The following is a 12373-nucleotide window of genomic DNA, read 5'->3' as shown; positions in this document are numbered from 1 at the left end:
TTGTGAGTGTGAGAGTGACTGTTGTTTGTCTTTGTGTGCCCTGCGATTGGCTGGCAACCAATTCAGGGTGTCCCTGCCTGGTGCCTGAAGACAGCTGGGATAAGCTCCGGCACCCCACGCCCCTGCGCAATTCCCGTATCAAAGTTGTAGTATGCTGTGCATTATTCTAAATGATTAAACAACGCTAACATAAGCGGAAATGAAGTTTACCGCGCATGCGCAAATTATGTTTTCATAATCGACCGTGCGCAGCGATAAAAAATATATACATATGAGCGAGTATTAATTTTGCTCCCCTTATTAATGATTGCTATTCCCCTTATTAAGCAATAATAAACCTTAAAACACAACCCGACACATACTTATTTACTTATACCAAGAATAAAAACAGAGATAGAATAAAAAACAAAGGCAGTGTTTGAAATAGCGTCTGCCCGCAACTTACAAAACTTCTCAGCCCGGGTGGCCGACAACTTCAAGGAAAAAAAAAACAAAAAAACGACAAGCACATGTTTTGTCTCCAAAGTGTCTTCTTAAGACCTTTGGGAAAAGTCCATTGGAGCAAACGTTGGACCACAAACAGAAAAAGCAAAAGGTTTATCCCTAGTGTTCTCTATATGCCTTGTTAATTTTTCCTTTAGAGTGAAGCTTTGACTGCAAAATGAGCAGGCAAAAGGTTTTTCTCCAGTGTGCGAACTCTTGTGTACATTTGAGTCACCTTGTGAATAAAACATTAATCACAATTTGAACAGGCATCAGGCTTTACCCCGAAGTGAGTCATGATGTGGATTGTTAACTCTTGATCTGTATAGAATGCTTTACCGCAGCTCAACAGGCAATTTTTTTTCCTTCGGCGTGTCTTTTGGCGTGCTTTGCTAAATATGATTTTTGAAGGAATCTTTTCCCACAAACTGAGCAGGCAAAAGGTTTTTCTGCAGTGTGCGTTTTTCTGTGCGTGTCCAAACATGACTTTTGACTGAATCGAGCTTCACAAATTGAACAGCAAAAGGGTTTTTCCCCAGTGTGCACGTTTAGGTCACGTTGTGAACGAAAACATTTATCACAACTTGAACAGGCGTAAGGCTTTTCCCCAGAGTGAATCATGTTGTGGCTTGTTAACTCTCTAATTGTATAAAATGCTTTACCGCATTCTGAACAGGCATTTTTTTTTCTCTCCGGTATGTCTTGTGGGATCTTCCTTCTTGTTGTTCTCCTCCATCAGCTTCTTCTTTCTTGACACTGACTCCAGTCAACGGAAAATTGCTGATTTCCTCCTCCCACTCTTCTTCTTCAGAATCAGAATCAGAATCATCTTTATTGCCAAGTATGTAGAACACACAAGGAATTTGTTTCCGGTAGAACACGCTGCACTAGTATCGTTGTCAAAAAAAAAAAAAAAACTGCTAAGTGGCAGTATACAGTTCCATTTTGGCTACTGTTGGAAGAGTTCAAAGAGTTAATGGCTTGGGGATGTCTGCTGGATTTGGTGCGCATGGATCGGTAGCGCCTGCCTGAGGGGAGTAGCTGGAAAAGGTGGTGGGCAGGGTGCGGAGGGTCCAGTAGGATTTTCCGCGCCCTAGTTTGGATTCTTGCAGTGTGCAAGTCCTCGAGAGTGGGTAGGGCGGTGCCAATGATTTTTTCCGCCGTCCTAACTGTCCGTTGAAGTCGGATTTTGTCAATTTTTGTGGCGGCCCCGAACCAAACGGTGATGGAAGAACACAGGATGGATTCGAACACAGGATTGGGATTCGATGACAAAGTTATGAAAGAAATGAAAGTAGAAAAGCACGTGCTAGAAATCAAAAGAACAAAAAAAAAACAAGTTGCAGCACCTCCTGTGGCAGGCCATGCTTCTTTAGCAGCCTCAGGAAGTACATTCTCTGTCTTTAATGTGAGGGCTCTGTCCTGGCTCCTCCTGACTTCGTGGGGGTTCTCGGTCATGCTGCTAAGGCCCCAAATCATATCCTTTGAGGTCTGCGGGGGCAGAATGTTTGTTCCATAAACCAGAGGTCCCCAACCCCCGGGCTGCGGGCCGGTAATGGTCAGTGGGTCATTTGGTACCAGGCCGCGCAGAAAGAATAAATAATTTGCATAATTTCCGTTTTATTTATTATCTGAGTCCAAACTACGTTTTATTTTGAAAAATGAAAAATTACCAGATGACATCCATCTGTGATTTATTCTTGACGCATGTCAAAACGCGTGTCTAGGTCACGTGATACATACCGCTATAATTAGCCCACCGTAAGCTAGCAAAATGAGTAAAAAAGAAACGTTGTATTTATCCGCCGGTCCGTGAAAATATTGTCTGACATTAAACCGGTCCGTGGCGCAAAAAAGGTTGGGGACCACTGCCATAACCCACAAGTAAGTTGAATTAAGATGAAGCATTTGTGAGTTAGAAGTGAACCGACCCGCCTGACGATTCGAGGTTCCAACTTGCAACGGTGACGTTGGAGCTCGACGTCATCCGTGGTTGGACAAAGTTCTTCCTTGAACTCTTCCGTCTTTCTTTCACACATTTCCAGCGACACAAAATACACTCACAAGATGTGTTGTGAGCGACGCGTTCCGACCAAACGTGCCTCTTTGCTAGCAAGCGAACTTCGACAGAGGAGCTTCCAATGTTCGCTCAGGCGAGTTTCCCGGCGTACGAAGCTCAAATACGGTCAGTTAGAGTCCGGTAAGATAGCACATATGTCCGGTGAACATGAAAGGAAAAACGTTTTCACGAAACGCGTGTCGGGGACAAAATCTGCGGATCAAGTTCGGAACAACACCCTGAAGTGCACATGCGCAGCGGATCTGCCATCTTTGGTCACGACGGCGACTCCACTAATTCAAAATACGTTATTGTGCCTGAAAAATGTCGTTGTCGCTGTATTGTTTTGTTAGAATAATTTCCTTCTTAAAAAGAAGTTAGCCCCACCTGCATACAAGTCAGTGTATACGTTTTACTCGTTTTTAGCGTTTCAAATAATGTGCGCCGTACGACAATATTTATACGAGAAATGTAAACATTTCATACATGTTCAGTTTCATAAATCGGGAAATTTTCGCACTCGGGCAAATAGTTTAAATTAAAAGGTAATAAAACACACAAACGCTTTCATTGTTCATGTATACATTCAAATTGCATAAAATGTATTTTGTTTACATATTATTTTGTTTCACTTTACAAATGATCCGTCTGTATTGTGTCAATAGTTGCTTTGTAAATGACTTTGACGTCAACCCAAATTTGCTCTCATTGCACAACTCTATACTAACTGCAATTGAAACACAAAACGTAAATGATTAGCCACGATCGATTGCTCTTCTCCGAGAATATTCAATTTGCCAACCTGGCTACTATCCGCCATGTTGACTGGTCTGCTGTTCTCGAAAGGATGAGATCACGTGCTCTACGAGACGAGTTGTTTTCGATTATCATTTTTCGGCAAATGGCGCCGATTGAGGCTATTCGTGATGTACGGCGAACATGAATCGGTGGCAACGTTTTCAATAAACGCGTGTCGGTATAAAAAAAAAATCTGCGGATCGAGTCCGGAAACACACCCTGAAGTGCGCATGCGCAGTGGGTCGGCCATCTTTGGTTGCTACGGCGACTCCATGAAGTCCAAAGACGTCCACGGTGCCGAAAAATGTCAATTTCGCAGTTTTATTGGGGTAGTGACAATAAAGTTCAGATAATATCCACACAAAATAGAATTTGACTACATTTGTCCCAATTTTAGCAAGTTTTGTGGCCATTAAGGCTTCATCTGGGGGACTTGACCTGCAATGTACGAGCTCCATCATGAAACAAAATAAATCTCTAGAGACAAGGCAGCTTTATTCGTCTTCCACATTTTCAGACAGGAGGTAACTCAACGTGCTTGACACACCCCAAATCACAACACTTGAAAGCATTTTGAAACAAACCAATTTCAGATCTATTGAAGCAAATTTTAGAAAGAAAAAGCCCTCCCACCCCCACAAAAGAGATGAAACGAATGTACAGCAAAGGGATTCGGTAAGAATACTTTAGGAATCATTCACATTAAAAATCTTTTGACAACAAAGGGAAAGTCACAATGAATTTTTTTTTTCATTGTGACTTTTTCATCGTTTTTCATTCATTTTGGAATACCCCATTTAGTTCTGTCGTATTTTTTGTAAAAGTCATTGATCATTTGAGATCCTCTTTTCCCCCAAAAGCAAGCAGGCACATGTTTTTTCTCCAAAGTGTGTCTTCTTGTGTTCATTGAAGAAGAGTCCCTTCCAGCAAACGTTGGACCACAAACAGAAAAAGCAAAAGGTTTCTCTCCAGAGTGTTCTCTGATATGCCTTGTCAAAGTGCCCTTTCGAGTGAAGCTTCGACCGCAAACTGAGCACGCGAAAGGGGTTTCTCCGTTTGCACTGTTGCGTGTAGGATTACCAGTCTCTTCCGAGTGAATCTTGTTCCACAAACGGAGCAGGCAAATGGTTTTTATCCAGTGTGTGTTCTTCTGTGCGCATTCAAATGCCCCTTATGTCTGAATCAAGTTTTACAAATTGAGCAGGCAAAGGGTTTATCCCCGGTGTCTGTGCACATTCATCAATCCATTTTCCATACCGCTTATTCCTCATTATGATTGCGGGGGTTGCTGGAGCTTATCCCAGCTGTCTCTGGGCACCAGGCAGGGGACACCCTGAATCGGTTGCCAGCCAATCGCAGGGCACACGAAGACAAACAACCAATCACTCTCACACCAAAGGACAATTTCGAGTGTTGAATCTGCCTGAATCGAGTTGCACAAATCGAACAGGCAAAGCGTTTTTACCCAGTGTGCGTTCTCGTGTGTACGTTTAGGTCACCTTGTGAACGAAAACATTTATCACAACTTGAACAGGTGTAATGCTTTTTCCCCAGAGTGAATCATTTTATGGCTTGTTAACTCTCTAACTGTGTAGAATGCTTTACCGCATTCTGAACAGGCTTTTTTTCCTCTCCGGTATGTCTTTCGGCGTGCTTTGCTAAATTTGATTTCTGAATGAATCTTCTCCCACAAACTGAGCACGCAAAAGGTTTTTCTCCAGTATGCGTTCTTCTGTGCACATCCAAATATGACTTTTGATAGAATCGAGCTCCGCAAATTGAACATGCAAAGCGTTTTTCCCCACTGTGCGTTCTTCTGTGTTTGTTTAAGTCTCCTTTTGTAAAAAAACATTTATCACAACTTGAACAGGCATAAGGCCTTTCCCCGGAGTGAGTCATTTTGTGGCGTGTTAATTCGGAATTTGTATAGAATGCTTTACCGCATACTAAACAGGCATTTTTTCCCCCGCCGGTGTGTCTTATGGCGTGTTTTGCTAAATATGATTTGTCAAGGAAATTTCTCCCACAAATCGTGCAGGAAAAAGCTTTTTCTCCAGTGTGAGTTCTCATGTGCACACTCAAATTCTTCTTTTGATTGAATCTTTTCCCACAAACTAAGCAGGCAAAAGGTTTTTCCCCAGTGTGCGTTCTTGTGTGTACGATTAGGTTACCGTGTGAACGAAAACATTTACCACAACTTGAACAGGCATAAGGCTTTTCCCCAGAGTGAATCCTTTTGTGACTTGTTAACTCTCTAATTGTATAGAATTCTTTACCACATACTGAACAGGCAAAGATTTTTCCCTCAGTGTGCCTTCTCGTGTGTTTGTTCAAGCCAGCTTTTGAACGAAAACATTTATCACAACTTGAACAGGCATAAGGCTTTTCGCCGGAGTGAGTCATTTTGTGTCTTGTTAACTCGTGATTGATATAGAATGCTTTACCGCATACTGAACAGGCAAATTTTTTTTCTCCGGTGTGAGTTACGGCGTGCTTTGCAAAATTTGATTTCTGAAGGAATCTTTTCCCACAAACAGAGCAGGCAAAAGGTTTTTCTCCAGTGTGCGTTCTTGTGTGTACGATTAGGTTACCGTGTGAACGAAAACATTTACCACAACTTGAACAGGCATAAGGCTTTTCCCCAGAGTGAATCATTTTGTGACTTGTTAAGTCTCTAATTGTATAGAATGCTTTCCCACATACTGAACAGGCAAAGATTTTTCCCTCAGTGTGCCTTCTCATGTGTTTGTTTAAGTCACCTAGTGTAAAATAACATTTGTCACAGCTTGAACAGGCAAAAGGCTTTTCCCCGGAATGAGTTATTTTGTGGCTTGTTAACTTGCGATTTGTATAGAATGCTTTACCGCATACTGAACAGGCAAATTTTTTTTCTTCGGTATGTCTTATGGCGTGCTCTGCTAAATATGATTTCTGAAAGAATCTTTTCCCACAAACTGAGCAGACAAAGGGTCTCTCCCCAGTATGTGTTCTCATGTGCCTCGTTAAAGTTGTCTTCCGAGAATACGTTTTCCCACAAAGTGAGCAGTCAAAGCGTTGCTGCCCCGCGTGTGTCCTTGTGTGCGCTTTCAATGTTGACTTACTGGCAAAGGTTTTGCCACATTGGGGACATTTTAGACGTCCGTTGCCCGCCCGACATGTCGGATCACCTTTGGACTGTTGTTCATCCTCCGTGTCAGAAGACCGCGAGGTGACGTCGTCGTCGTCTTCGGAAAGTGGAGCCAAGAAGCGTTCCAAGTGGGATCCTCCTTCTTGTTCTCCATCAGCTTCTTCTTTCTTCACGCTGACGCCAGTCAACGGAAACTTGCTGATTTCCTCTCCCCACTCTTCTTCTTTAACGTGAAGGCGCCTCCCTGCTTCCTCCTCATGACTTTGGGAGGGTTCTCGATCCTGATGCTCAGGCTCCAAATCTTCTTCTTTAACGTCTGTGGGGCACAATTTTTGTTCCATAACACACAAGAAAGTTGAAATAAGATGAAGCATTTGTGAGTGTCAAGGAAATTGAACACAAAACAGTATGCAACTTTCCAAAGACAGTGTGAGGAGGAAGAAATCGCGGCCTCAACACGGATTGATTCACCTGCGCCAGTAAATGACTCGAGTCCTCACGTCCAACGCATAAACAAGGTTTAATGTACGTACGGGGTCGTCAGCTAAAAGACAAAACACAACGGTTTAGCGTTGCGAGTTGACTCCCAATAGACTCACCTGGACTTTACCCTTTTATTGAAATAAGTCAGTTTACATTAGTTGTGCTTCCATTTGAAACATGCGAGGACTCCTGTTCTTTATACTGATGGTTAATTATTTAATGTGATTTCACTTGCATCATGAATCACCAACGACACCACCGTAGAACTACAAACAAGTATAAAACTATAGCTATTATTGACACATAAACACTTGGACTTTACATCAATGAAATAAAACGTATGCAAAAAAATCGTACAAATCACTTTGCACGCTTGCTGCTCCAAAATGGAAGGTTTGATCTTCGTCCTTTTTATCTTTTCCTTGCTAAATAGTACAGCGATAAAACATGTCCATTCTCACTGTCTTCTCAGTAAAATGAAACTATGGGAAAGAAGCGTGTAAAATAAAACCTGTACCGGAAGTGACAACAAACCAATGTAATGAATGTGAAGAAAATAAAGCACAGCCATCTGCTGGTCAACTATGGGATAACAGTAATAGACAAATGTGTCAACAGCAATTACAGTAAAGTCTCGTTATATCGATAGTACCGCTTATTACGATACTATTTTCATTTCCCTTGCACATTTCTAGTCTTTTTATGTATAATTAGTACCGTTTAGTACGATACCCGGTTATTAAGGTGCTCCCTTTCATCCACCGCCGGCCATTTTGCTGTTTACATCGATACATCGGTCGCGCCATTGGTCGACTTGGTCACGTGTCTTGGTTATGTGACACGCCATCAGTTGCACCATTGGTCGACTTGGTCACGTGACTTAGTTACGTGCCACCCCATCGGTCGCGCCATTGGTCGACTTGGTCACGTGAGTTTGTTACGTGCCCAGCACCCGTGTAGCAGAGCCATTTTCATTTTCAGACGCCAGCTCGTGTGTAGCAGACGAGATCGAAGTGTTTGTGTTAAAAGGTAAAAATGGGAAGCAGAAGAAGATTGATGACTTTTTTAAATTGTATACATAATACAGTAAGATGTAAGCGTTGCAGTTTCCCTGTTGTGTTATGTACATGCCCACTGTACTGTATATGAATGCAATCGTTTTTTGCAATCGTTGATTTTGAAAATTAACATTCCATACAACAATGTCACTTTTTATTCAAATGCAATGACTTCACAAGACGTCTTGCATTGCTTGTGAATCCAAACAATGGCTTCAGATTCGGATAATATGCTTTCTTGTTACACATCCAGTTATGAATATGATTCAAATACACTGTAGTTCTGAAGATTAAAGCATACATGTTTGCAATCATTAAAGAATTATATGTGCCATTTTAAGGCAACATTGGGGGAACATCTCTCACCCCCCCAAAAAAAAGAGGCACAAAATGGGAGCTCATGGCCAGCTCCGTTTCTTATATGGCGCTTGGCTGCCCCCTTTTGGCGGCTTTTGTTAATGCAGTTCGGCACAGGATCGGATATATCAATATTTTTTCTGACTCCCGAGAATATCGATATAACGAGACTTTACTGTAGTTTCATCATTAACAGAAGCGCAGAAGGATAAAGCAACCCGATTGCTAGGCACATTTTCATAATGCTTTGTACGGTTATCTCGATCCTTCATTCGGTCGCCTTGACCATTATCAGATTTGTTCACATCATCCTGATTGGTTGATTCTTTCTGCTCCCCCAATAAATTTCGACCCTTGATCATGCGTCTGGGTAAGCTCTCAGTGGTCCATCCATGAGAAGGTTTCTTCAGCCGTCATCTGTACTTCTTTGAAGCTGTCTGACGTTTCGCTTCTCATCCAAGAGGGTTCGTCAGCGAACTAAAATTTTGGCTGGTAGTTTTGGCCCTATATATATATCTCTACTGTCCAGACGTGGCGGTGCCTGCTCTCAGGTTGAGGGGGGGAACAGAGGACTATTCCCTGAGACTACACTGATTGCCTCTATTGTCCTGACTGATTATGGGGTCAACGACTGGCATGATTCCTCCATTTGCTCTGGTATCACCTCATCAGCATTACTAAGCTTATGTTGCCTACAAAGTCTGTTGTACGAACATTTCAAATTAAACCTCATCCCACCATGGCGATTTAGTGAAGGGTTTTGCTGTTTTATGAAAATAGCTTCTTTTACTACCCCTTCAAACCATCTATTTTCTTTCGCGATTAACCTCATTGTCGTCAAATGAGTGGTTGCTAGCTTTTAGGTGCATATGTACTGCAGATTGAGGCCCACTAGTGTTGATTTGTTTAGTCTCCCCAATGTACTGCTTTTTACAAGTTTCATGTTTACAATGTATTGAATAAACTACATTTGTTTTTTATTTAGCAGCCTATCTTTTGGATGCAGTAATTTCTGCCTTGAAGTGTTTATCGGTTTGAAATAAGTAGGAATTTTATGTTGCCAAAGGACTCGTTGTTTTTCAGAAACTCCTGCAATGTAAGGTACTACTACTCCTCTCCTTTTAGTATCTTCAGAATTTTTTGTTTCATTCCCTATTCTTTTCTTTTGACATTTGTTAAAATACCACTGAGGGAACCACAGTTTGTGAGTGCTCTCCTGACATGCTTTGACTCCTTTTCTTTACCTTCGACGCTTGTTGGTATTAGTTTAGCCCTATGTTGAGGGTTCTGATAACACTTAGTTTGTGTTGTAGGGGGTGGTTAGATTAAAAAACTAAGTATTGGACAGTGTGTGTGGCCTTCCTAAAGACTTCTGTTTTAGCGCTCTGTCCTCTTTTATAATTACTTTGCAATCCAAAAAGGCTAGTTGGTTCTCTTTAATGTCCTCGCAAGTAAACTTAATATTGATGTCTACCGAGTTAAGGTGATCTGTGATGGATTGAATTTCTTGTTTTTTAATTATGACAAAAGTATCGTCCACATATCTACCCCAGTGCCTCGGTTTTGTCCCCAGGAAGGATGTGAGGGGCTGTTTCTCCATCTCTTCTATCCATGTACAGATTAGCCACTATGGGTGAAACTGGTGAGCCCGTAGCACAGCCATGAATTTGTTTGTAAAAGTTTTCCCTAAATTGAAAATACGTAGTATTACGGCAAATTTCCAATAATTGGCAGATTAGGTCCAGTTTAAGTTTGGTTCGTTCATGCAGAGAAGAGTCCGCCAGCAGTCTCGTCCTCACCACTGAGACTGCTGCTGGGGGAGGGACAGATGTAAAGAGAGAAGTCACCTCATGAGTAGATAGTTATGTATTGAATAAAGATTGGAAGGAAGACATCTTTCTCATAAGATGCCAATGTTTCCTCAGGCTCCAATTTGAGGTCTTTGATACTCTCTACGAACCCTGCGGTGTTCACTACGACGTCTTTCTTGTATCTATTGGAACAGTCCCTGTTCAGTTGCTCATAGGTGTTACAATCGCTGATTAAACTATTTATTTGTCTTCATAATCCAATGTGTTGAGAAGCACTGTACACCTACCCTTGCCTGATGGCAAAATAGTAATACAGTGGGGCCTCGGTTTACGAACACCTTGCCTTATGAACTTTTCTGTTTCCGAACGCTAAATTTATGAAAATTAAACCTTAGATTAAGCACTACTTTTTGGGATACACACGGAGCACCGCTGAAGAAACCTTTTCATCGATGGACCACTCCTGTACGACTGAGAGCTTACACAGACGTTGAGTCAAGACGTACACCACCGCTTGTCTTGTGTTTTTTTTTTCTGAATCCCACAACACCGTATCTCCCTTACCATAGTGGAGAGCGCAACATTTTGGAGGCACCGTTGGGATAATTTGGTTCCAATGTTGTCTACCAGCCGTGGGTGGAAGCCGTGGGTTGTTGCTGTCCATAAAGAGGTCCTCAACACAACATCAAGTGAGAGCATCAAGGCAATGTTGGATAAGTGCAATGATGAGCAGGCTTTTTTGAACAGTTCCATCCAGAAAAGACTGTGGCTATGAGAATCAACATGATGAATGATAATTTGATGCCTCAGTTTCTTAAGACCTTACAAGTCAGAAAAACAGGTGTCAATTAAAAGCCATCAACGACCATCACACATGTAAATAAAGTGACTTTATTATACAGTCCAGTGTATTTCTTTCATTACAATACAATAGCACATTTATTATACATAGAATAAGTTATATTGTGTGTAGTTTTAAGCCTTATTTAGTTGAAATTTACATTTTATGGAGACCAGGGAACGGATTATTCTCATTTTAATCGTTTCCTATGAGAAAATATTTTTGGGGATAAACACTTTTCGCTTGATACACTCTGTCTGGGAACCCATTCAGTTCGTAAGCCAAGGCCCCACTGTATTTGATTATGGTGTGTCAAACAGAGCAGTGTGGAATTTTCACGCAATAGCAAACACGAGGCCCAATAGTTGAGCAATAAAAGTGAACATTTCAAAATAAGTTTTCCCGTACAGTGAGTTAGAATGGAAGTGAACCGACCCGCTGTTGGGAAGACGACTCGGGGTTCCAATTTGCAAAGCTGACGTTGGAGCTCCACGTCGTCCGTGGTTGGACAAAGTTCCTCCTTGTACTCTGCCGTCTTTCTTTCACACATTTCCAGCGACACCAAAAAACTTCACTCACTTGATCTGTTGTGAGCAACGTGTTCCGACCAAACGTGCCTCTTTGTTAGCAAGCATACTTCGCCAGAGGAGCTTCGACGTTCACCAAGGCGAGTTTCCCGGCGTACGAAGCTCAAATTAGGTCAGTTAGAGTCCAGTAAGATAGATCGGGCACACAATCTGCGGATCGGTTCGGAACAACCTGAAGTGCGCATGCGCAGCGGATCGGCCATCTTTGGTCGCGACAGTGACTCAAGAATAGTGATGGGAAATCTGGCTCTTTTCAGAGAGCCGGTTCTTTTGGCTCGGCTCACTAGATATGTCCGGCTCTTCGGCTCGTAAAAGGCTCATCGCTTTTTTTGTTGCTTAAATTTATTAACTCCCAAAAATCATGTAAAATTATGTGAAAAACGAATTACTCATGTACTCATCAAATATTTTTATTTATGTGGCTTGATTTAAAAGCGCACGGAGTTAGTGGATAATAACTTTGACTTTCCTTGTGGTTACTCTGGTCTGATGATCGGCTGTCACTAATTTGCTTCTCATAATAATAATGCTATCATACCAACAAGTAAAATTGATAATTGAATAATAATAACAGCATATTATGATAACATTTGTCCACCTGTCTAACCCGCCTTCTCCTCATTGCTGCGTGTGTCTGTAATTCTCCCCTCCCTCCTCTACCATGGATCTTGTCCAATCACATGGGACTTTAACCGAAGACCGGGGGCGGGGAATAGATGGAAAAGGATTTGGCTCATATTTCCGGCTCCTTGTTAGGATCTGGCTCTAA

The 12373-nt window shown here is 42.0% G+C and overlaps 1 protein-coding gene across 1 annotated transcript; it reads right to left on the bottom strand.

The window, feature by feature from the left end:
* Window positions 1-3647: 3647 nt before the first annotated feature.
* On the bottom strand, window positions 3648-11757 carry LOC148900130 (uncharacterized). Its single transcript, XM_088991585.1, has 2 exons — window positions 11453-11757; window positions 3648-6783 (listed from the first exon to the last, which is right to left on the bottom strand). The coding sequence occupies exons 1-2, from the start codon at window positions 11565-11567 to the stop codon at window positions 4916-4918; spliced, it is 1983 nt and encodes a 660-aa protein (XP_088847711.1). The 5' UTR covers window positions 11568-11757; the 3' UTR covers window positions 3648-4915.
* Window positions 11758-12373: the final 616 nt, after the last annotated feature.

The sequence above is a fragment of the Hippocampus bargibanti genome, linkage group LG03, assembly GCF_051943395.1.
Source record: "Hippocampus bargibanti isolate YZ-2025 linkage group LG03, ASM5194339v1, whole genome shotgun sequence".
Taxonomy (NCBI): domain Eukaryota; kingdom Metazoa; phylum Chordata; class Actinopteri; order Syngnathiformes; family Syngnathidae; genus Hippocampus; species Hippocampus bargibanti.
The sequence above is the reverse complement of the archived record's forward strand: the minus strand, read 5'-3'. Positions and strand labels throughout refer to the sequence as shown.